A 21818-nucleotide genomic window follows, 5' to 3' on the forward strand; every position below is an offset into this window, starting at 1 on the left:
TCACTGTCACTTTCTCTGCTGGGTCATTGCTAGACTAAAATGATACCCTTCCCCTCTCCCCAGCAATGACATGTCACAGCTCCACACAGCAGGGCCTACAACTGGGGTCTTAGCACCTTCTTCACCCCCTTGGTCAGGCCCTTTGTATGGCCAGCAACCAATACAAATATATGTGGGGATCCTGCTCTGATTCTGTCTTCTCAGAAACTTCTCTTCATTAGATGAATTAAATTCTGTTCCTTTGGTCTTTTTACACAGGACCAATTTCTCTATCACTACCTGCTTTGCCCTACTAGATAATTTCTGAATTTTTAACTTCTTGCAGTATTGGAGTCCCTGATTCAATGAGGGCATTCTACCAACGATCTCTTGGTGGGAAAGACTGTAAAGAATTACCTGGGAGTTCTTATACTCTATTCTACTTCATCCTCATAAATCACAAGGCATACACTGTGTTGGAGAAAACCAGATTCTTTGGTTGCTTAAAGATTTTGTGAAAGGAGAGAAAATCTGACATAATAGGAAGTCCCTAAAAGAACAGGGGAGACAGATGGTGAGGCTGGGGCTCCTGAGACTTTTAGTGGGATGATACACGTGGACGTCTTTGATCGCTTTTCATGTGGGAAGCTACTTGAGTTGTGATTGGCATCTCCATATTTTCTTTCTAGTTCCTATCGCTTTGGTTTACACTCAGCCCCGAAATTTCACATACCCCACTTCTTCCTATTCACTTTTTGATTGATCTCTAGGATAATCTCTAAATAAGAAAACCCTGAGTTTATTTGCTTCATAGAAATGCTTTGATTTTCTTTTAAGATTTTTTAATTTAATTTAATTTTATTTATTTGACAGAGAGAGAGATAGCGAGAGCAGGAACACAAGCAGGGGGAGTGGGAGAGGGAGAAGCAGGCTTCCTGCCGAGCAGGGAGCCCGATGTGGGACTCGATCCCAGGACCCTGGGATCATGACCCAAGCCGAAGGCAGACGCTTAACGACTGAGCCACCCAGGCACCCCATGCTTTGATTTTCTTTATTTTTCTTTCTTTATTTTTTTAAAGATTTTATTTATTTATTTGAGACAGAGAGAATGAGAGACAGAGAGCATGAGAGGGAGGAGGGTCAGAGGGAGAAGCAGACTCCCTGCCGAGCAGGGAGCCCGATGCGGGACTCGATCCCGGGACTCCAGGATCATGACCTGAGCCAAAGGCAGTCGCTTAACCAACTGAGCCACCCAGGTGCCCCATGCTTTGATTTTCTTAAGAGAGTTCTAGAAATGTTGAAGATGGCAAGTGAGAGAGAAGGATGAAAGGAGCTTTCCACTGGATTTGGGCAACTAAAATTTTAGAGAACAATTTTTGCAGGCGTACTGATTTTGGAGATTATTTGCAAAACCGTTCTTTATGACCTTTGATGTCTTTGAGATGCAGTGGGTGATGAAGAAAAAACCCACACTCAAGAGGCCACAGGGTGTGGTCAGCTCCTCCGTCTGCCCCCAACAGCCAACACCTTTTTTGCAGGGAATTATCTGCCTCCCTGAAGATGAAAATCAATGATTTAGAAACTGATTAAACAATCCAAATAGCAACTGATAAATGGATTAACTCTCTATAATGTAATTCTGCGAGCTTTTGTCTTCTGCCTTCCCCAGGTAAGTTTTTCTATTCCTGGAGGCAAAGCAGAGGCATGGAGGAAGTGAAGGCCAGAGGGAATCATATTAAAGTGGGTGAATCCGTTTATCACTTACTGTCTGGATGGTATTTCTGCTCACATATCTGCTTCCTTTTACAGATTTGTACCCTACGGGACCCTGATTAATGTTAGCCAGTAAATAATGAAAGATAGCAGCAGACATTGGGTATAGCGAGGAGGAAGATACCCCCGTGGTTTGGGCTGATCCCATAAACAGACAGACTTTTCTTCTTAGTTGCAAACAGGGAGTATTCATGTGACAAAGAAATCTCCACAATAGGGATCGAAAAGCAAGAGAATGGAGGCATTTCTCCCCATGCAAAGAAACCTGTCCAAGCTTTTTCAGCCAGCCCCTAGGAACTGAGGATGATTTCAGTGCTTGAGAATATGTGCCGTTCTCACAAGCTTTGTTTTTAAGATCATGTCCCAAGATTTTTCTTTGCCTTTGGATAAGAACCTTTGGCAGGGGTGGCTTACACAGGTCTTAAGCCTTAAGGCACACTCACAAACTCACCATTCAACTTATCTTTGGCATGAGGCTGAGCTGAGTGCTCAGGTCTGATTCTAGGCCCTTGAGGTCTGCTGATTAACTAGTCCTGGATTCTCTCCATACATGCAAGTCTGACTTTAGGGAGATGAGGCTGAACAAGAGTGGACACTTGTGTACCTACCAAGATGTTCATCAGAGTCCCCAGAAACATCTTCAGTGTCCTTCCTGGGAATGACTATTATCAGTTCTTCTTTGTTTTCATTTTCAGGGACAGAAGGAATATCTCCCAAACAAGAGCATCTTTCCCAGGGGAAAGGCCTAGGCTTTGCTCATTCTCTCTCCCTCTCATCCCACCACTGGTTATGGTTACTACCTGCTGTTTAAAGCCTAAGCTCCAAGAGTTGGTTGTTCAGGGATGAGAGAAGTTTACTTGACTAGTAGGCCTTCTGGATGCTTTGCTCATCCAGGGAATGCAATCCGAGGAGCAAGGTAGTTTTTGTAAAAACACCGAGATGGGTTTTGCAAATATTGCCGAAATTAAACTAAACTCTGGATGGCTTGCAAGAGATTAGAACTATTGAGCTGAAGAGGATCAAAAAGAAAACTTAGACCAATTTAACAACTTGGTTGTAATGAAACCTCGCATTCTAGACTTGATATTCTTTCTAAAACAGATTCTGCCACTCTGTGGGAGATAAAGGGCCAGTAGAAACTCATGTCAGCCTAAAATCAGATTTTTTTTTTTTTTTAATGTTTCCATAGCCCAGAAAGGACCGGATGGGACAGTCATTCCCAACAACTACTGTGACTTCTGCTTGGGGGGCTCTAATATGAACAAGAAGAGTGGGCGGCCTGAAGAGCTGGTATCCTGTGCAGACTGTGGACGATCTGGTGAGTGTGGCCCCTTCTTGCATCTGTGCCCATAGACCAGGAGCTGTTCCACTTGCATCCCTCCACCATCTTGTGTGGGGGCTGGAGGGTGGAGTGGAGAAGACATGGTGGTGATTTTGGGTGGAGAGGAGTTTTCAAGTCATTTTGATATTTTTCTTCTTTGAGTCTTAAGAATGAAAAGTTGTGCCCTGGGCTATAGGAAGAGGGGAAAGGAGCTTCTGGCTTATGTCTGGCCTCTCCACGAGGTGGATATTTCTTTGTGTGTATTGTTGTGGACAACAGTGAGCTAGTATCTAAGAAACACCTGGAGACACAAGCAACATGCTTCCTTGTATCAGATGGTGCGCACCTAGCAAAGAGATGTGTGTGTTCTCTGGAAGTGCCCAGGGCATCCTGGAAGAGTATGGAAACATGAGTGTAAGGAGAACAGCCACATCTTGAGCTGTGGGAGTCTGAGGCCCCCGGGGCTCATGGGCAACTGCATAAAGACCACCTTCATTGGCCACTCATCCCATTTTCCCATATAAAACAGACAAAAGAGACCCTGATAGATCAAGGGGGCCAAAAGGCGGGTGTTCTCAGGGCTGATCTGGAGTCGACTTGGCGTGTTTTAAAATTTTCATCTTTGACCTCTCCAAAGACTAAAATGACAGAAACAGATTTGGGTCTTGTTCTCTCATTCTTAAACTGAGTTCAGGCCTTCAAGTTTTGTTCAAGATGTTTCATTTTGCAATTCTAACCAAGCCATTATCTTTGGCTAGTCGTGGTTGGTTGGTGAGACCTATTTTTCCTATTGTTTGATGTGCTAGTGAAGCCAAAGCACAAGGCAGGGAGGAGAAATGATCTCAGCTTCATCTTCAGTCCAGCCCAGTGCTGACTAGTGGGTGAGATGCTGTTCAGCTGGGTGGTTGCTGTAACAGTGAGAAGCCATTGCTCCTTCCCATATTTCTCCCCACGGTCTTTTCTGCTCTGAGGCCCAGGAGTTTACCCGCACCTGAGTTTACTGTAACAACTCAGTTCTTCCCTTGCTTTGCTTGTAAACCTGAACTTCAGTCTTTTTATATTTGTTTTTGGGCTTGTTTAGGGTTCCAGACTGACTTGAGTAGCAAATCAGTAATTGGAAAAGGACCGTGGTCTCTAGTGCACATACCCTCAGCAGTGAGCTCTTAAGGACCTGACTGGGTGGCCCGTCCATGTTCATTTGTTTTCCAAACAGGATACCTAATGTTGAACTCTTTACTCTGCTGGTGCTAGCTTAGAGGAGAGGGCTCACGTGACAGTGCACTCTGGGTTTTAAATACTTAAAAGAAAATGAATAGTTTTAGAAATAATTAAAGAAGATGAAACAAGTGAAATTCAACTCAGTGTTTTTTAAAAGCAAACGATCAGACAAAATCTCTATTGCCAGAAGCAAAGTCACCTGGCGGAGTGATATTCTAGGCAGAATGTGATGGACTATTATGGGTTTGGGGTGCAGTAGAGAGGGCAGCTTCAGAATGCTCACTGCAAGGTGCTTGACTCTTCTCCTTTTCTTCCCTACAAACAATGGGGTACTTGGATCTGTTCCACGGGGGACCAGACGTGGGCACTTCGTATTGTCTGTCCAAAGCCTCTCTCCTCCCAGCCTTTATTCAGCATTCCTCCCCGCCCCCCCACCCCAGGATCTGTCTGCTATGTGACTCAGGGGCTATTTGATACCAGCCTAGGTGTTCTCATTGCATTTGCCAATTTTGGTGGATGATTTAGTCAAGGTCTGACTCTGATGCTCCTGAAATAGTCACTACCTTGGGAATAAACAGGTGGCATTAGCCCATGAGACATGCTTGTGAAGGCAGGTGGGTGAATACTTCTCTAGGGCCTCCTTGGAGTCCTTCCAAGGAAGAGTGTGAAGCTCAGAAAAACCGTCTTTCCCTTCCCATCTTCCCTTCTACCTCTGTTTCCTGGGGAGAAAATGAGATTCCTGAAATTGACACCATAAGTGAAACATTGTGACCTCATTTGGGGGCGGTCCTGGGGCCCATTTACAGTGTGAATAAGTTTAAACCTGAGTTTTCTGGATTTCAGGATACTGTATTTTATTAGGCTTTGAAACCCCTATTTCCTGCTTTTTTAGTGCTCTGAGTTAGTTTGACAACTCTGGACTTTCTGGAGTAACTAAGACCGGGGCGTGTTTAGTGGCTGGAGTGTGTGTGTGTGTGTGCACGCGCATGTAGGCGGGTGCAGATCATCGGAATTTCCTCCAGTCGTTAAAGAAAACAAAAGACTCTTCTGTGGCCTACCGCTTATCAGACTTTCCAACTTCTCGCTTTCAGTGCAAATGAACTACGTGGTGTAAGGGCAGAATTAAAAGGGTGCCATAAGAATGGGACTAGAAATGGGTAAAAATAAAAATAAAGTGGATGGAGGCTTAACCACCTTGAATGGGTTATCTGACAGTAATACTTTTGTAAAGCTGACTGTCAAAGTGAAGGACAGTGTTCAAAGAAACACCAACCGAAAACACCAAAGAAATACCAACCAGGCTTAAAAACCACCAAGGCAACTCGTTGTCTGGGGCGGGCTTGAGCGGGCGTGCATGCGTATGCGTGCAGACAGAAGACGGGAAAGAAAGACCACGGTTGAATCTGTCGCTGTCAGAGCTGTGGACGTATGCATTATGGTAGAGATGATGCCTTTCTGGGGAGGGAGGAATCCTTTTCCCTGGAAATGTTGGCTTTGTCCCGTTACCCTGAATCCCTGTCACCAGGTGATGCACCCAGCTAATCCCTTTTGGTGTGAAATGGTTTTTGGTCTTGCTATTAAGAGTAACATTGTAAGAATGTAATAAGAATATTAATAGTGCTGTCTGTTGCTTAACCCATGTGCTGATATATTCATCATACATGTCAGCTCATTTGGGAGGAGAAGGCAGGAAGGAGGAGGCAGCGGCCGCAGCACGCACCACGGAGGACTTATTCGGTTCCACGTCAGAAAGTGACACGTCAACTTTCCACGGCTTTGATGAGGACGATTTGGAAGAGCCTCGCTCCTGCCGAGGACGCCGCAGTGGCCGGGGTTCACCCACAGCAGATAAAAAGGGCAGTTGCTAAACCCACGGAACAGACTCTCTGGGCGACTAACCGTCACCCTCTGACTTTGGTCATTATTCTGGGTCTGATATATATATTTTTTAAATGAAAGTCAACTTTAGGTTTTCCCTTCATCCTTGCTTTTTCCTCTCTCCTTCCACACGCATCCTCTCCCCCCGCCCCCCATTTTGGGTATGTACAACAGAAGCACAAACTACTGAAACAAAGCAGAACAAAAGAGCAGGATAACAGTCCTTCAGAGAGATGGCATTGTGACGTACTGTTTATTTTCCGTAGAAATGGGAAGTTAGGCGGATTGTCTCTCTTTGGGGGGTGGGGTGGGGATCTTTTTGACATGAGCAGAGTCGATTTCCTCAGTTTTCCTATTTATTGGCAAAATGAAGAGAGGAGGAACATTGGGTTTGGAAACAACGAATAACATTAAGAATGATTATTTATGTATTCTAGCTATTATTAGAAATGGACCTTTTTTTTTTTGAGAGAGAGAGAGAGAGAGAAGGCAAATCAAAGCAATTGAAGTGATATCCTGCTTGGGAGAGAGCCCCTGGGGGAGGGATTGATTCAAGGACACCTAGTCGGGAGGATTTCCTCGCTGGGAGATGATGGTGCTTTCTGTACCCCACGGAGTGTGTGACTCCCTACGGCAGGCCCCCTCCCCATTTCTGCCCCCTGACCTTTCCATCTTCCTCCCTGCTTGCGAGAAAATGTCAGCAGCTCCTGGGAAGTCTGGGCCTCGCGTGTGGCCTCCCTCCAGTGCCTGGGCCCTGACTCCAGCACCTCCCAGGCTCCTGCCCTCCACCAGCATAGCTGTTGTGGTGTAGTCGCTGGGCTTCTCCTCACTTTCCTCCTGGCGAAGAGCAATTTCCGAATGCAGGAATGGAATATAAACAGAAAGTCATGGACTCAGCAGTGACAAAGCAAGCCGAGGCCGCGCTCATGGAAGGAAGAATGATACCTCACAGTATATGTTCCTCTCCCCTGGCCCCTGTTGACAAACATAAATTCCCGTTGGATGATCAAGTCTCCCGTGTTTCTTCTTCCATTTTTTTTTTATAGTGCCCTCCAGGCACTTTGTTTTATGTTTCCAATAGCACCTCCTGAAATAAACCAAAGCGACACTTGCTCAAGGTCCCTGGGCGATGGAGAAGACCATCCACCTTGTTGGCAGTCCCAAGAATGAACAGCTGTGCAGTCCTAGTCAAAAGGTATGTGTTGGCTGGCCTGTCTTACAGGGAGGGCAAAACCATCATAGTTGTTTTTTGTTGTTGTTGTTTTTTGTTTGTTTGTTTGTTTTTTCTTTCTTTCTTTCCTGTTCCTCCCCCGGCTTGTCTTTTGTTTTCCTGCGTTCACACCACCTTATTAGTGTGGGCCTGGCTACCGGCGTGGAGTGTCTTCCCTCCAGCCCTCTGCTTTCTGAGTGTGCATGCTTAGCCACGTGGGCCTGGGCCTAGTGTGGCAACCGAGGCTTGCTTGGACTATGGGAGGGACCCTGTGCAGAGAATGGTGGGCTTCTGGCTTCTGGCTTCAGCCATAAGAGAAAATGGCTGGGGCAGTGCTTGGCTCACTCTGCCTCCCTTGGCTGCATCTGGTGGGTGGAGTCCAGGGGTCTGAGGTCGGAGCTGGCTACTGTACTTGGGTGGAAGGAGAGAGTTCAGCCACATGGGGTCTGCATGTCTAGGGTGGTATTCCTTGCTCCACGGACCAACTTAATAGCCAAGGGGATGAGTCCAAATTAAAGAGGATCTCTGATTAGGAAAACACTCAACTGCACTGATCTGAAGATTCTAAACTTCCACTAAGTGTGGTCAGGGTCTCCGGCCGCCATGAGAGCACAGGTCCAGAGACATAGGCGCTGCCATTTGGCTCGGGTTGGGAGAAGCAAGTAGCCACCCAGGCAACAGGCCGCTTGTTAAGTGCCTGGGAAGATCTACTTTGACAATCCGGGCTTTGCAAATCTCCATGAATGAGACCTCTCATTAAAATAACAAACCCACCAAACAAAAGCAAAGACTAAGGAAAGAAACCCACAAATGGACTCTTTGTGCTTCCCTGGTAGCCTGAGACAGAAAGAACTTCTACTTTTCTCCTGCTTGAACTGTGTAAGTGCTGGCCTGGGCATTTGCTGTCAGTTGTGAGAGAATGAAAGGAACAACCTCACCCACTTTGGGGATGTTCTGCCTAATCTGTATGTGGCCCTGCTCCTAGCAAATATGGAATAAACCTCCCATGTTGTAATATTCCTGCATGCTCACCTGTGTGAAAAAGCCCATATGGTCAGCTGCAGTTGATTTCTGCTAAGGGGGTATGACCTGCTCTTGCTGTCATTCTCCTTATCACCTGTTCTGTTGCTTTGACTTAGATGTTGGATTCCTAGCATTGCGACTTGCTCTCACTGATGAAGTGTGAGCTTCTATGTTAATAAAAATATGTCTAACCAATCTATATGATCTTTTAAAATCTGTGTAGTTGTTTGTAGTCCTAACATTTTCAATGACAGCTTGCCTTTGAACTTGAAATTAAAAAAAAAAAAATCTACTTAATTTGAATTATAAAAAGCCACCTAATTTCAGAGTCTAGCTTGGGATTCTGAAGGAGAACCAAAATGAAGACCTGTCTAAACAAGGCAATCTCCCATGGAAAGATTTATCCGAGGGTGGCTAAATGCTTCTCTATTTTAATTTTACGAGCAGAGCTGGATCTTCAGTTTCTCCTTTTGGGGGTAGTAGATGTCCTCATCTTTCTCAGTTGGTGTAGCCAACCGAGCATAGTAATGTATCCTAGCATGGCCTGAGCACCTTGTCTCACTTTGCTTATAGCATCTGTCAGATGTTACATCCTTTAAAAAAACAAAAAGGAACTGGAGGGGACTTCGAAGATGATCAAGTTCAAATTTTCCACTTTTCTGTTGAGAAAGATCAATCCAGAGAGGTTGAGTGAGGTTTGAGGGAGTGGAATGAACGTAGCTTTGAAGACAAATGTCTTAAGGTGAAGGAAGGAAACTCAGAGGAGGCGCAGGAGAGGAAGCTGGCTGTCTTGGGTTTCCAGATGCCTGCATGGTTGATGTTATACCTCTATCCCCCTTTCTCCATATAACAATTGCCAACATTTATGTGCCAGGCATTGTTCTGAGTGCTTTCCCTAGGACAGTTCATTTAATGTACCTAAGGCCTCACAGTTAATAAGGAGCCAGTTTTTGATCCCTGGCAACCTGACTCCAGGACTTGTATTCCTTTATTATTGTTCTGTGCTGCAACTTGCATGGTCCTGTATATGGAATATAGGAATATATTAAATACATATATATTAAAAAATTTTTATTTATAATTTTTAAAAGTTTCGATATCATTAGTTTATTATAAAAGAGAGACATGGAAATTCTTTACATGATGTAAGCTTTCAGAATTTCAGTGGAATGGGCAGCTTCCTGTGATGCCATTTCAGTAGTGATTTTTTTCAATCTACGTACTTCCCGACAATGTCACCCATCGTCTCTAAATAAAAAGTAATCCTTGTCATCTAGAACTACTTTGGTGCCTCTGTATTCTGGGAGAAGAACTTTACTTCCAGCTTTCATGCTAACTGGTTGAATCTCTCCACCCTTTCCTTTAGAGCCCAATCCAGCAAGCTAATACAGTTGCTTGCAATACTTTTCCTTGAGATTTTCCTGGAATCATAATGCCTCTTTTGGTTATGGTTTTGGCTGCACTTCTTTCAACTAATACTCCTTTTCCAACTAATACTTGGTCAAAGAGGGGAAGATATAGATAGGTAGGTAGGTAGATAGATATCCCTCGCTTTTTCTCAGGTCCAATCAAAGAAAGGGGTATTGTAATGAATATAGCTTTAAAAGATAATCTTATTAAAAGCAAATTTAAAACTGAAGAGTAAACAACTAGATCCCCAAAAAGACAATTCCGATTAAAATTCTGTGCAGAATATTGCAGAGAGCTCATCTTCTAAACCATCATTTCTAGACATTCCCTACTGACTGACACCTATTAGGAATGAAGTCTTTTTTTTTGTGTGTGTGTGACCTCCGGAGTTGCAAGAGCTGCACCTGCAGTCAACACATCTATCATTTTGTTGCTGCTCTTGTTAAATAAGTATCACTACTCAAATTCAATATAAAAGAAATTAGAGTCATCAAGATGATCATCAATGATCTGACTAGTATCCTTTGTCCTCAGCTCAGGAAAGCACCACCCAAAATGCTTTAGACATGTCACCAAATTTTCTGAGTCTTAGCCCAAAGATAGGGGAACCAAAGATACAGAACTTTCTAAATTTGTTACAAACTTCCAATCCCCTGGGGAGAACTGTTGATGTAAAAGTGATGACTGTTGTTGTCTATCTGATGTTTTTTTTCCCCACCTAGAACAATCTAATCCTTGATTTCTGTTATTGAGACTGTGTAGAGATCAGGTCCTGCAATCTGTAACACTGGGAGTGAGAAATATGCATTTAATTTTTTAAAGGTACTTTAAAGTCAGTAATGCAATTTGCTACTGGTATTTTAGAGAGAAGGATTTAATAAAAATATGATGTTCACATCAATTGTACCCCTTCAAACCTTCCTGCTTACTTTGTATCTCTCTATGCACCTAATGGGCTGCAGCCTGATATTGCCTTTAGATAGCACTTGAGGGAACACAAGATCATTACTCCGGGAGAGAACTAAAAGCTGTTTGGAGGTACTCACTTCATGGTGGAATAAAATTAATTAATATTATCCCAATATGCCTCCCGTTACATCTGATGAATATGATCTTAAACTTGTACTTACAGTTTGAGCAGCCTCACCAGGCTCAGTAAGTGGTATTTGGGTCTTCTAATAATCTTTCCCCAGTCTATACGGACTTCTCCATAGATCATATTTTGAGATTTACTGAGTAAAATGCGTAAAGCTTTTGAGGTCTTTCATTCAAGACCTCATTGGATTGAGAGGAGGTATTTGATGCTACAAAAACAAAATAAAACAAAACAAATTCACATTAGATTCCTGCTGAGAAATAGCAATGTTGAAGTCCTTGTGAACTTTCCCAAGGAACTAAGGTTGAGCTTCTTACATGGGCAATGTTTTGGTGGTGATATTGGGGTGGGGGTGAGGGTGGGAGGGGTGAGGTGGCAGAGAGTGAACACTTCACATGCCCAAGTGCTTCTAACACTGAAGAATTGAATTATATGATACTGTTTTGCTCAATAAAAGTGATTTCTGACCATTTTCTCAAAATAACAGTACCAGAAAAACCATTCTGCTTGATTGATTTACAAAATAGCTGAGAATGATGGAAGAACACTGTCAGAACTGAATTATTAGCTAAAAAGCATTGGCAGTTAGGTTTTCAAAGTATCTCCATACTGGCCCTCAACCAATGACTAAGGCTTAAAAATTGTTAATTTTGAAATAATTTCAGATTTACAAGAAACTCACACAAATAATACAAAGAATTCCTATGTACTCTTTACTTAGATTCTTCAAATAATCTCAATAAAATGATCACGATCAGGAAATTAATATTGATGCAATACTTCCCAGTCTATAGACCTTATTCATATTGTGCCAGGAGTCTCACTAATTATGTCCTTTTTCTGGTCCAGGATTCATCTAGGATCACATGTTATATTTAGTTGTCATGTCCTCTTAAAGCCTTTTAATCTGGAGTAGTTAGTTCCATAGTCTGTCTTTGTCTTTCATACCTTGATGCTAGTCAATTCCTAGGAAGCCCTTCTCTTTGGGTTTGTGTACTGTTTCCTAAGGGCTACAGTCAGGTTATGAATTTGGGTAAGAGTACCATAGAAATGATGTTGCACCCCTCCTCAGGGCCTCATATCTGGGGGCACATGATTGATTTATCCCATGATTGGTGACTCAGACATTTGTCCTTTCAGCTTAGGTTCAGGCTAGTATGTTTATACACATTTTCATTCATATATGCCTTTATTTATTTGGTGACTAGAGGCTGAATAACAGCGGTATGCTTATGGCTGCTCAGCCCTGTGAAGAATAGGATGAAGTTAAAGATGGGACCAATGGATTTGGTGTCCACTGGATTTTTGGCAATCTAGTTGGGCAGACCAGATATTCACAAGTAGTTAAAAATGTGTGAGAGCATCATGGGGTAGTATGTGATTATCTTTGCTGGGCATCACAGTAGTCAGGGAGATTTGCTTGGAGGAAGCCATCCAGATCAACTAAGAGCTCTAGATGGGCTATTGCTATTTAATCTGTAGGCAAGAATGTCTGTTGTCAGAGAGGATGGAGATGGAGCTAACAAAAGGCAGAGCTGGAGATCACAACCTGAACCATGTAAAATGGCAAAATCACAGGTGAAAAACATGCTAAAGTATTGTGCTGTCGTGTTTTGTTCATGCCATTAGTTTGGTGCTTAACATAACATGACTGTAGTCTTTCTCATGCAGCAGATGGTGTGTTCCTTGAGGGCAAAGATGATGTCATTCATGTCCCTTGGACAGTGCCTGACACCATTGTGCCATAATTATTTGTTGAAAAAAACTGAGAACTGAGCAATGTTTCTGAGCTAATTAGTGGAAGGATTTAGTGTCTCATTCCATACATGGTGGATGCTCAATAAATACTGTGGACCGAGAGGTTGGAGAGCATCCATTGGTCAAATCAGAGGGGGGCTGGTTCTCCAGGAGCCAGTGAAGTACTGATGGGGGGTCAGGAGGGAGAATGAGGGTGTGAGGAGAGGGGTAAGGGGAAAGTTGAAGATGTGTGGAGGGATGGAAATGTAGCCTCCTTGAAGGGGACTGAAAGCAGAAGACTGAGAGGCAGTGGGACATTTTCAATAGCCTGCCTTTGGCCCAACCAGAGGAAATGAAGGAGGAAATGGATGTTAGGAGCACAAGTTTGGGAACCAACCAGCTATTTTCTAGGTGGCTTAAGTGGGGCAAAAGAAGAATGTGTATGTGTGTGTGTGTGTGTGTGTGTGTTGGGGGGGTCAAGGAGGGAAATTTGAAGAGATTGAAAGGGCATCAGGGTATGGTTATGAGAGATTCACTAAAAGTAGTAGATGATATCTGACTGGAGGGGTTGGGGGCACTGGGAGAGGCACAGAAAGACTCCCGGAACGGAGTGAAAATTTGGGTGCCCGATAAGGGAACACTTGGCAAGCACCTGTGGGAGGTCTGAATGCCAACTAGTTTTATCAGTAGAGTGAAGGGGCTGGAAGCAAGAGGCACAGTGAAGAGATGAGCGCTCGGGAAGAGGACCAGAGTCTGGGAAGGGGCACCAGGAAAGCAGATCTGAGAGGTCAGACTGGGAGGGGGTAAGATGGGAGGGAGGGGAAGGAAATAGGAGCAGATGGAGGGGGAGGGCTTGGTGGTGGGTAGAGGTGAGGCTCTTCTCAGCCTCCCTTTGAAAACATTAAGTAGACAGATAGAGTCTTAGTTTTGGGAGCATCTATACCAGTCTTGTATCCCTGAACAGTGAGTAATGCCTTGGGTATTAGAAAGAAAGATGGAGGATGGGGGTGTTCAACTGAGCCACTCATTTGGTTTTGAACTTTGGTCCCTGCTGCCTTGGCCATTTTCAAGTTGGGCCCCTCTTTCCTTTCCTCCCTCCCTCACCACCCAGCCCAACATGACCTGGGCACTGTTTAGGGGTACCCAGCTCTGCACTCTGCTTCTGGGGTGAAATGTGATAGTACTTGGTTGTATTGCTTTCTCCTTTGTTCAGAATACTCCATTCCAAAGACTGAAATAACTTAGCAGATTTCATTTCGGCTAGCAGTAAAATCCACTCCTGGTTGGTACTTATCCTGGCTAAAAGACCTGTGAGGATTGAACTGCCACCAGGTTCCAAGGCTGACAGTTGGGATCACTGGGCTAGTTCAGGACTCGAATGAATCTTGGGCTTGGTTCTCTCCCTCAGTAATTCTGACAGCCTGAAATCACTTGGGGTTGGGGGGCAAGGGTGTGTGCATGAAGCCTCAGACCCCAATGGGGTATCCGTTGGGGTTTTTGTAATTGCCACTGGTCCTACAACCTAGAACTACGCATTTCCACTTAGGTGACAGGTAGACAGATTGCATCGTAATGGTCCTTCTGGGGTATTTTAACAGCGGAAAGATGCAGCTTCCAAGTAGAGGAGAAAGAACAATAGATTTTGCCAGCACCCAGTTTTGCCTACTCCACCACCTAGGGACTGAAACTGCAGCCGCGTCCTCACTGTTTCTTGTGTCACCTGGTTGCCCAGGCGCAGCTGACCTTCCCGATTGCTGGCTGATCTCGTGCTGCTGGTGCTCACGGCACAGGAGACACCGGCCTGGCTCTCCTTGCACATGGCCGTGGTCTCATTAGCATGGCCATAGGTAGTACGTTCTCTTCCTTCCTTCCTTTGTTTTTCTTTTCAATTCATTTCATTTCCACCACCCCCTTAATTTTAATCTTTCCTTTTTTAGGTAGTTGTCCTGTACTGTTGTTTTTGTTTTATCTTTCGTTGCCTTTCCCTCTGCAGTCAACTCTATGACCTGGGGACTCCGGCATCCTCCAAGCAAGCCATTTCGAAGAAGGTGACAAGAAGCCACGTTGATTTGCGCCTCCTCCTCCTTCTCCTCTTCCTCTTCCCTTGCCTGGCCCCCTCCTGCACGTGTGTTTCAGCCAACACAGGAGCCTGGATTGTGGAAAAGCCTCCAGCACGACTCAGCTCAGCTCAGAGAAGTCTCGGGAATGGCCTAAGTTTGTGCAATAAGAAGATTTTTTTTTTTTTCCTTTTTTAAAATTCTTCATTACATTTTCTTTAAGTGTCTGTGAGAAAATACCCAGGTCAGACTGGAATTGCTCTACAATAGAAATAACTAAACACGAACAAACTGATGGAAAAAAAGAGTTAACTATTTTATTTATTTCAATATTTAAAAGAAAAAAGTGCTGCGTGGCACAGTATTTTTGTTTAAAGTACCTTCTACTTCGAAAGTTAAAAGCAATTTTGTGAAGACACGAAATCAAAAGAGTACTTAATGTAAAATAAAGACTGCATATTAACTCTAAGGAAAAATACCCCACATTTTTAATAAGAAAATAAAGATCAACTCTGCTCTCTCAGGCTTTTAAAAAAGCCATTCATGTATGTGCTTTAGGTATTTTTATTTCTGCGAGTTGGATGTGGTAAGTGAGGAGTGATTGGTTTTTTTTTTTTCCTTCTTCAAAATTCTATTGAAAGTGTTGGTGATGTTCTATGGTTTTGTGTTAAGATGTGACCGAAATAAATTAGCCACAAAGGCTATCAGCAGTCTCTCCATCCCTGCCCCCCGCCAAAAAAACTCCTTTCCCCACCCCCTCCCCGTAGGCAATCCCCATTTATCTGGATGTCAAGAAGCAGCTCGCCTTCTGGTCGTCATGTCTGATGAGGCCTAGTTCAGAAAGGAATTCCATCTAGTGATTAACCATATCTCTGCAAGGGCAACATTTTCAAACACAGCTTTGTTTAAAATAATGCAGTGAAGAAAGAGCAAAAAAAAAAAAAAAAAAAAAAGGATGACAAAATATGCATCAGCTGAGATGATGTTCATTTGGTCACCTAACAACTTCCAGAGGATACTTGCAGAGGGAGCCTTCTGCTGAGCTGGCTTTAGGGGGCCTAAAGTTCTAGAGTTATCTCCAAGGATGAGGAAGCCCAACCTGAGTGACAGAAGCCTCAAATTCAGTTGCTCGTGGGGGTAAAGGAGAAAGGCTCGTTTTCTAACATGTTCCCTTGTGGCCATGTGGGTGGCAGTGAACGTGATGGCCTAAGAAATGTTAATTCAGCTCTGTGTCTGTGGCCTAGGGACAGAGCTGGGCTGACTGGCCGGGCTACTCCGTTCTATTCCACATCTTCTGCATTTCCATGCTCTTGACCTTCCCTCACTTGCAAGCAGAGTCATCATCATGAACATACAGCCTAACGCCGGATATTCCCGTCAGCGAGTCCTTGAGTGTCAGTGTTACTGAAATGGGTCTGAGCTTGAGAATCTCTCTTGCCTTTGAAAGGGGAGATTGGGTGGCACAGAATTCCTGCTAGCCCCTTCAGCTTTCTCATTCAAGGCCAGTCCCGGGAGGAGCTCACCGAGGGTGTCTTTGTATCCTGTAGCCCTTTTCGGTGACATTTTCTGATAGAAAAGGTCCCTTTCAAAATGCTAATAATTATAATAATAACCCACTCTCCAACCAACTCCCGCAAGATATAATGTGTAGAATTGTGATAAAGCTTTGCATAATGTAGGGTTTGTATCAAATTTGTGTAAGTTTCTGTTAAATAAAAGCCTGTTTCCAATGCTCCTATAGCATCTCTGTAAATTTTGCTTTACCGACCTCATCCTACTTGAGTTTGACTTTCATACCATCTTGGAAGGATTCTGCCCACTTGCATGCCCAAGCTGTGTTGAACCTTATTGTTTTATTGAGAAGCATGGTGCAGAACAGCGGTTGCCGCTGGCTCGGCTGACGGGTGGTTGGCTTGGGAAGTGAATGGTGCCCAGAGTTGGTGCCAGTACCTGCTCTCTGAGTCCAGAGTTGCTGCCATCCACCCATCATCACCACAGCCATTGTCCCTCTCTCCATGGAGAGCCTCTTTATGTGTCTAGACTTGATACACCTGTCGAATGTTGCCGTTATATCTGTGCCAAGAATAGTTTGGCATAAGAGCGCAAGATTTAGTGTGTGCTTGGAAAAATCTGGGAGGTTAATGTTTCCATTGCCTGAGAGGTGCTCTTGGTATAGTGTCCCCAAGCTGCCAGTTGGTACAGCTGTCAACCCTATGATAGGTTTCTTCTTGTGCATGGAAGTGAATACTCTTCTAGGATGGGCGCTTAGGGCAGGTGGAACCAGACCAGCCTTTCAGGCCACGTCTTGCCCTCTGAGCATTGTCACATTGTGACATTTATTATGGGCTTTTAAGTTCACCTAGCAGTAAAAAGCTCCCCCCACCCATATGCCCTCCTTCTGCTTTTGTTTTCTTTTTATTGTCATAAAATATGCATTACATAAAATTTACCATATTAATGTTCACTGGCATTAAGTACATTCACACTGTTGTACAACGATCACCTCCATCCACCTCCAGAACTTTTTCTTCTTCTCCAGTTGAAACTCTGTGCCTATTAAACAGAACCCCTCATTCTCTCCTCTCCTTAGCCCCTGGCTAGCACTATTCCACTTTCTGTCTCTGTGAATTAGGCTACTCTAGGTATCTCATATAAGTGGAATCCTACAGTATTTGTCCTTTTGTGACTGCCTTATTTTTCTTAGCATAATGTCTTCAAGGTTTGCCTCTCGTAGCAGGTGTCAGAATTTCCTTCCTTAAGGCTGAGTGATAGTCCATTGTATGCATATACCACATTTTATTTATCCATTCATCTGTTGATAGATCCTTGGTATAAATAGAAGGTTTTGCACATTTATTACATATCACCCACTTCCTATAGTGACTTAAATTTGAGACACTAGACCCCATTCAGAGGTCACCAATGGGGTTAAATATCTTCTTAGGAGGGAAGTGATTGCACCTGAAGTCTTCCTTCTAATTTATGCCCTAGAAAAGGGTACTTTGATTCTAATGGGCAAATATTCTGTATGTAAAGTGTATCTTACCTCATGACTAAGGCTTTCTTTGTAGGTATTGTCTTTGGGCTGCTTTTAGGGATAAGATGTCTAGCATGCAGCTGTAGTGTCAGTATAAATAACTAAGGATTAGAGGGGACCCAGCAGAATCAGTTGTCTTTAATGATGGCCCATGAGGGTAGGGAGGGCCTTTTTCAAATGATAGTGAGTTGCCGGCAAAGCGTGCATGTGCTCTAAGTCTGTAGATGGTCACTAATCAAGAGGGAGGGGAAAAGTATACACGTGAGCCAAAGAATGACAAAGAGAAATATCACTGCAAATATATTTGGAAATATATTAGCTCACGTCAAATGTTAGTTCTGGGGTAAAATTCAGATGCCTACAGAGCAGGTATCTTCAGTGAGTGAAGCAGGACAGGCATGAGAAAATTAACAGTGCCAGGGAGAGGGGGCAGCCCTTGATACTCAGCCTTAGGACATGGGTAGACCCTAGGCAGTGGTAGGGAGTGTATGGAGCCAGACAGCACCCATGCTTTGAATGGGATAGCTGCTACCAGCTCAAGGGATCCTACCTGCAGGCATGGGGACTTAGGGTTCTCAGGTCCCAGGTGTCTCAAGAGGGACCAAAAATTCAGAAATTTTGGTGAGATCTCCCCCAAATGTTGGTAGTAAATTGAAAACACTGAAAATCAGTTTTGTGTGGACTAAACCAAATGTGAGTGTGTACCAGACACCCTTTGATGACTTTGGGACAGCCTTCCCCAAGGGCTCCAGTCTAGGTAAGGTTGAAATTGAGGATGGAATGCCTTGACCAAACTCCTTCACTTTACCTATGGATGTGTCTAATGGTAACCTGACTTAGAATTGTTACGTGCTGGGAATGGGCCCCTGGGTTGGTCTCTGGATGGAGCTAGGTCATTATTAAGCACATTAGGGATTCAGAATGAAATTCTAGTGGAAGATATTACCCTATCCAGTCCCCCTCTCTCTGCATATAAATGAAAGAGTTTCTCTTTGAAACCCTGGGTGTGGCTATACAGTTTAAAGATATATATATATTTATTTATTTCAGAGAGAGAGAACATGCAAGCATGGGGGGGTGCAGAGGGAGAAGTAGAACCCCACTGAGCAGGGAGCCCGATGTGGGGCTCGATTCCAGGGTCCTGGGATCATGATCTGAGCTGAAGGCAGATGCTTAACTGACTGAGCCACCCAGGTGCCCCAAAAATATGCTTTTTATTTTTATCTTTATTTCACTTTATTCTTATTGCTGACCAGTCATCTGTTATATCACCTTCCTTTTACCCTTCTTTTCTAAGATTTCCAAATTACTCCATGTGACCAGAACTCAATTGAAGTTTTATGTATCCCCAAAAGAGCAAATTTAGAACTTGTTTTGATTAAAAGAAATATATATATATTTTAAAGTACATTAAAAAAGTATATATATAAAAGTATATTTTTACATATATATTAAAAAAGTATATGTGTGTGTGTATGTGTGTATATATATATATATATTTATTTATTTATTTTTTGGAGAGAGAGAGTGAGGGACAGAGGGAGAGGGAGAGAGAGAATCTTAAGCAGGCTCCATGCCCAGTGCATAGCTTGACATGGGACTTGATCTTATGACCCTGAGATCATGACCTTGAGGCAAAATCAAGAGTTGGACACTTAACGGACCGAGCCACTCAGGCGCCCCTAAAGAAATATATATTTTACAAAGCGTTCTCTGAAATGAGATGCATAGAAGATATAAAATACTGAAAAGAAATTTAAATAAAAATTCAGGAGGAATATACATATTTTTATTATATATTTTTATATAAATATATTTTAAAGGTTTTATTTATTTGAGAGAGAGAGAGAGCATGGGGAGGGGCAGAGAGGGAGGGAGAGGGACAAGCAGACTCTGCACAGGACGCAGAGCCCAACGTGGGGCTTGACCCCAGGGGTGACCCTGAGATCATGAGCTGAGCCGAAACCAAGAGTTGGATGCCCAACCAACTGAGCCGCCCAGGTGCCCCTATGTAAATTTATATTTTATATAAAAATATATATGTCACTCCAGAATTTTTGTTATTTAAATTTGTCTTAAGTATTTCACATCTTATATGCATCTTATTTCAGAAGACACTACAATGGAGAACAGATTTCATGCAAAGTAGTATATGTAAAAACTAGTCACTTGGGTCAGGGTTGTTTTCTTGCTTTATTTTCTTTGGTCCAGAAGAGAAGGAGAAGGCTATTCTGAATAAGCAGTTTGTTTTCCTCATGCTTTATAACAGGGGCTCTGTAGACTTTTCTATAAAGGGCCAGATAGTAAATATTTCAGGCTTTGCAGGCCAGATGTCTGTTGCTACTCCTCAGCGCTGGGGCTGTAGCATGAAAGCCACCACAGACAATATATAAATGAATGGGCACAGCCGTGTTCCTATAAAACTTTATCTACAGAAATAGGCAGCTAGCTGGTCAGATTTGGCCCATGGGCCATAGTTTGCTGATCCTGACTCAGAAATAGAGAGTATTATACTATTAAATTGGGAGGTAGTGGTGGTTGATATTTAAGGCCTTTTCAAAGCATCAGGACTAAGAGAAGAATTTCACATCACCAGGTGAAGGGCAAGAGGTGCATTTCATGATCAGTAATGTAAGCTGTGCTGAGGCCTATACCCAAAAATGTTTTTGAGCCCAAAATTCCATCGCAAGATGTTAGAAAGCCATTATTAGATTTTCTAGTTTTGGTGCCGAGTCCAAACTACAGTAGTACAGGGCTTACCAAAAGTACCTATAAATAATCCAGCCAGTGGACATGCTAGCCATACATAATGGTGACTCTTGGAGGCATAATGACTAACATCATTCATCTCTACCAACTTAAGCATGAAAAAAGGCCAAATGTAAAAGAGCTGAATTCAGGCAAATGGCTCCTAGAAGCTAAGTGAACATAGACCGTGGTTTGTGTATGAGGTAAATGATAAAGGACATTTAGTAGAGCCCAGCTTGGGAGGTGTGGGCTTGTTGCAGTTAAAGAAATGGCCTCTTTCTGGTTCTCCAATGGCGTGGCTTCCTGAAATTGTTAGTGATGAGGTGTTGAGGATGTTGCCGAGGTGCATTTCTTCCTGAGCACTCTGATGCTTGTGGTCATATTCAGAAACAGAACACTTCTCCCACTCAGTACCTCACATTCCAAAAGAACCAACGAGTAATTGTCTTCTCTAGATGGTAATGAAGATTCCTGATACCAGATCTACTACAGAATTCAAACCTTCTTCCAAGTTAGTGTGGGATGAGCCTGATGGGCGGCCTATGAGCTAGTCACGCCAGGTGGCAGCTGCCTTGCCAAATCTATCAAAGAGATGCTCTTTAGCCATCGTGAGAGGATACTTCATTGTTTGGAGAGAATGAGCAACTTTTCAGATTTCAGGGTGTGTGTTAGGGGTGCTTATTGCTAAGTCCCCTGAGTTACTTCCAAGTTTTCTTAATAGGGTTCAGGTTTGGGATCAGTATGTTGTATGTCTCCTCCATTTGCGCCAAGCTCCACCCTGTGATCATACCTGGGGTATCCAGATGTTCGCTTTTAGGCACTGACTAGAAGGAGGAAGATTCTAGGTAGAAAACAGTGTGTCTTGTATTTTACATAAATATGGTGTCAGTAGCACAATCCCGTGGTTCCCTGATCTTTCCTTCCACCAGAATAGGAACTACTTTGGTGTGAGGTGATCACAGTGGGTATCAGTGGTTTAGTACCCACTTGACTGATGTGATCATGGGGACTGTGCTGTTAGGGGTCACCTGGCAGGACACCGTCATCAGTGAGATGGACCTGGAAGTTCTAGCGGAACTAGCTGAAGGGGCAGCGTGCTGTTTATTGTTGAGTTAGCCTGATGCCAGGCTGTGTTATGTGGGGCATAATGTGCAAGGGCTGGCAAGTATTTCTCCACTTCTACTCAATATTTGACACCACTGTGTTTGAATTGGCTGAAAATAACTGGGAAAACAAAAAAGTACAGAAAAGAATATTAGAAATAATTAAAGGGATGAACAATAAAGCCCTTTAAGAAAAGGGGAAAGGATTTGGGGTTAACTTGGGGGAGA

General features: G+C 43.5%; 1 protein-coding gene across 2 annotated transcripts in view; it reads left to right on the forward strand.

The window, feature by feature from the left end:
• Nucleotides 1-21818, forward strand: part of DPF3 (double PHD fingers 3) — a 252318-nt gene that overhangs the window by 191854 nt on the left and 38646 nt on the right. The window contains exons 8-10 of one of the 2 annotated variants that reach the window (XR_004677074.1): nt 2942-3070; nt 5960-7364; nt 14639-15655. Coding sequence is in view for 1 of the 2 variants with exons in the window: in XM_034993242.1 (XP_034849133.1) it covers nt 2942-3070 (129 nt within the window). In the remaining variant the exon portion in view is untranslated. Of the gene's footprint in view, nt 1-2941; nt 3071-5959; nt 7365-14638; nt 15656-21818 lie in introns of those variants that run through there. The other variant, XM_034993242.1, reaches the window with a different exon arrangement.

This window comes from Mirounga leonina, unplaced genomic scaffold (assembly GCF_011800145.1).
Source record: "Mirounga leonina isolate KUSES-001 unplaced genomic scaffold, KU_Mleo_1.0 Mir_82, whole genome shotgun sequence".
NCBI lineage: Eukaryota > Metazoa > Chordata > Mammalia > Carnivora > Phocidae > Mirounga > Mirounga leonina.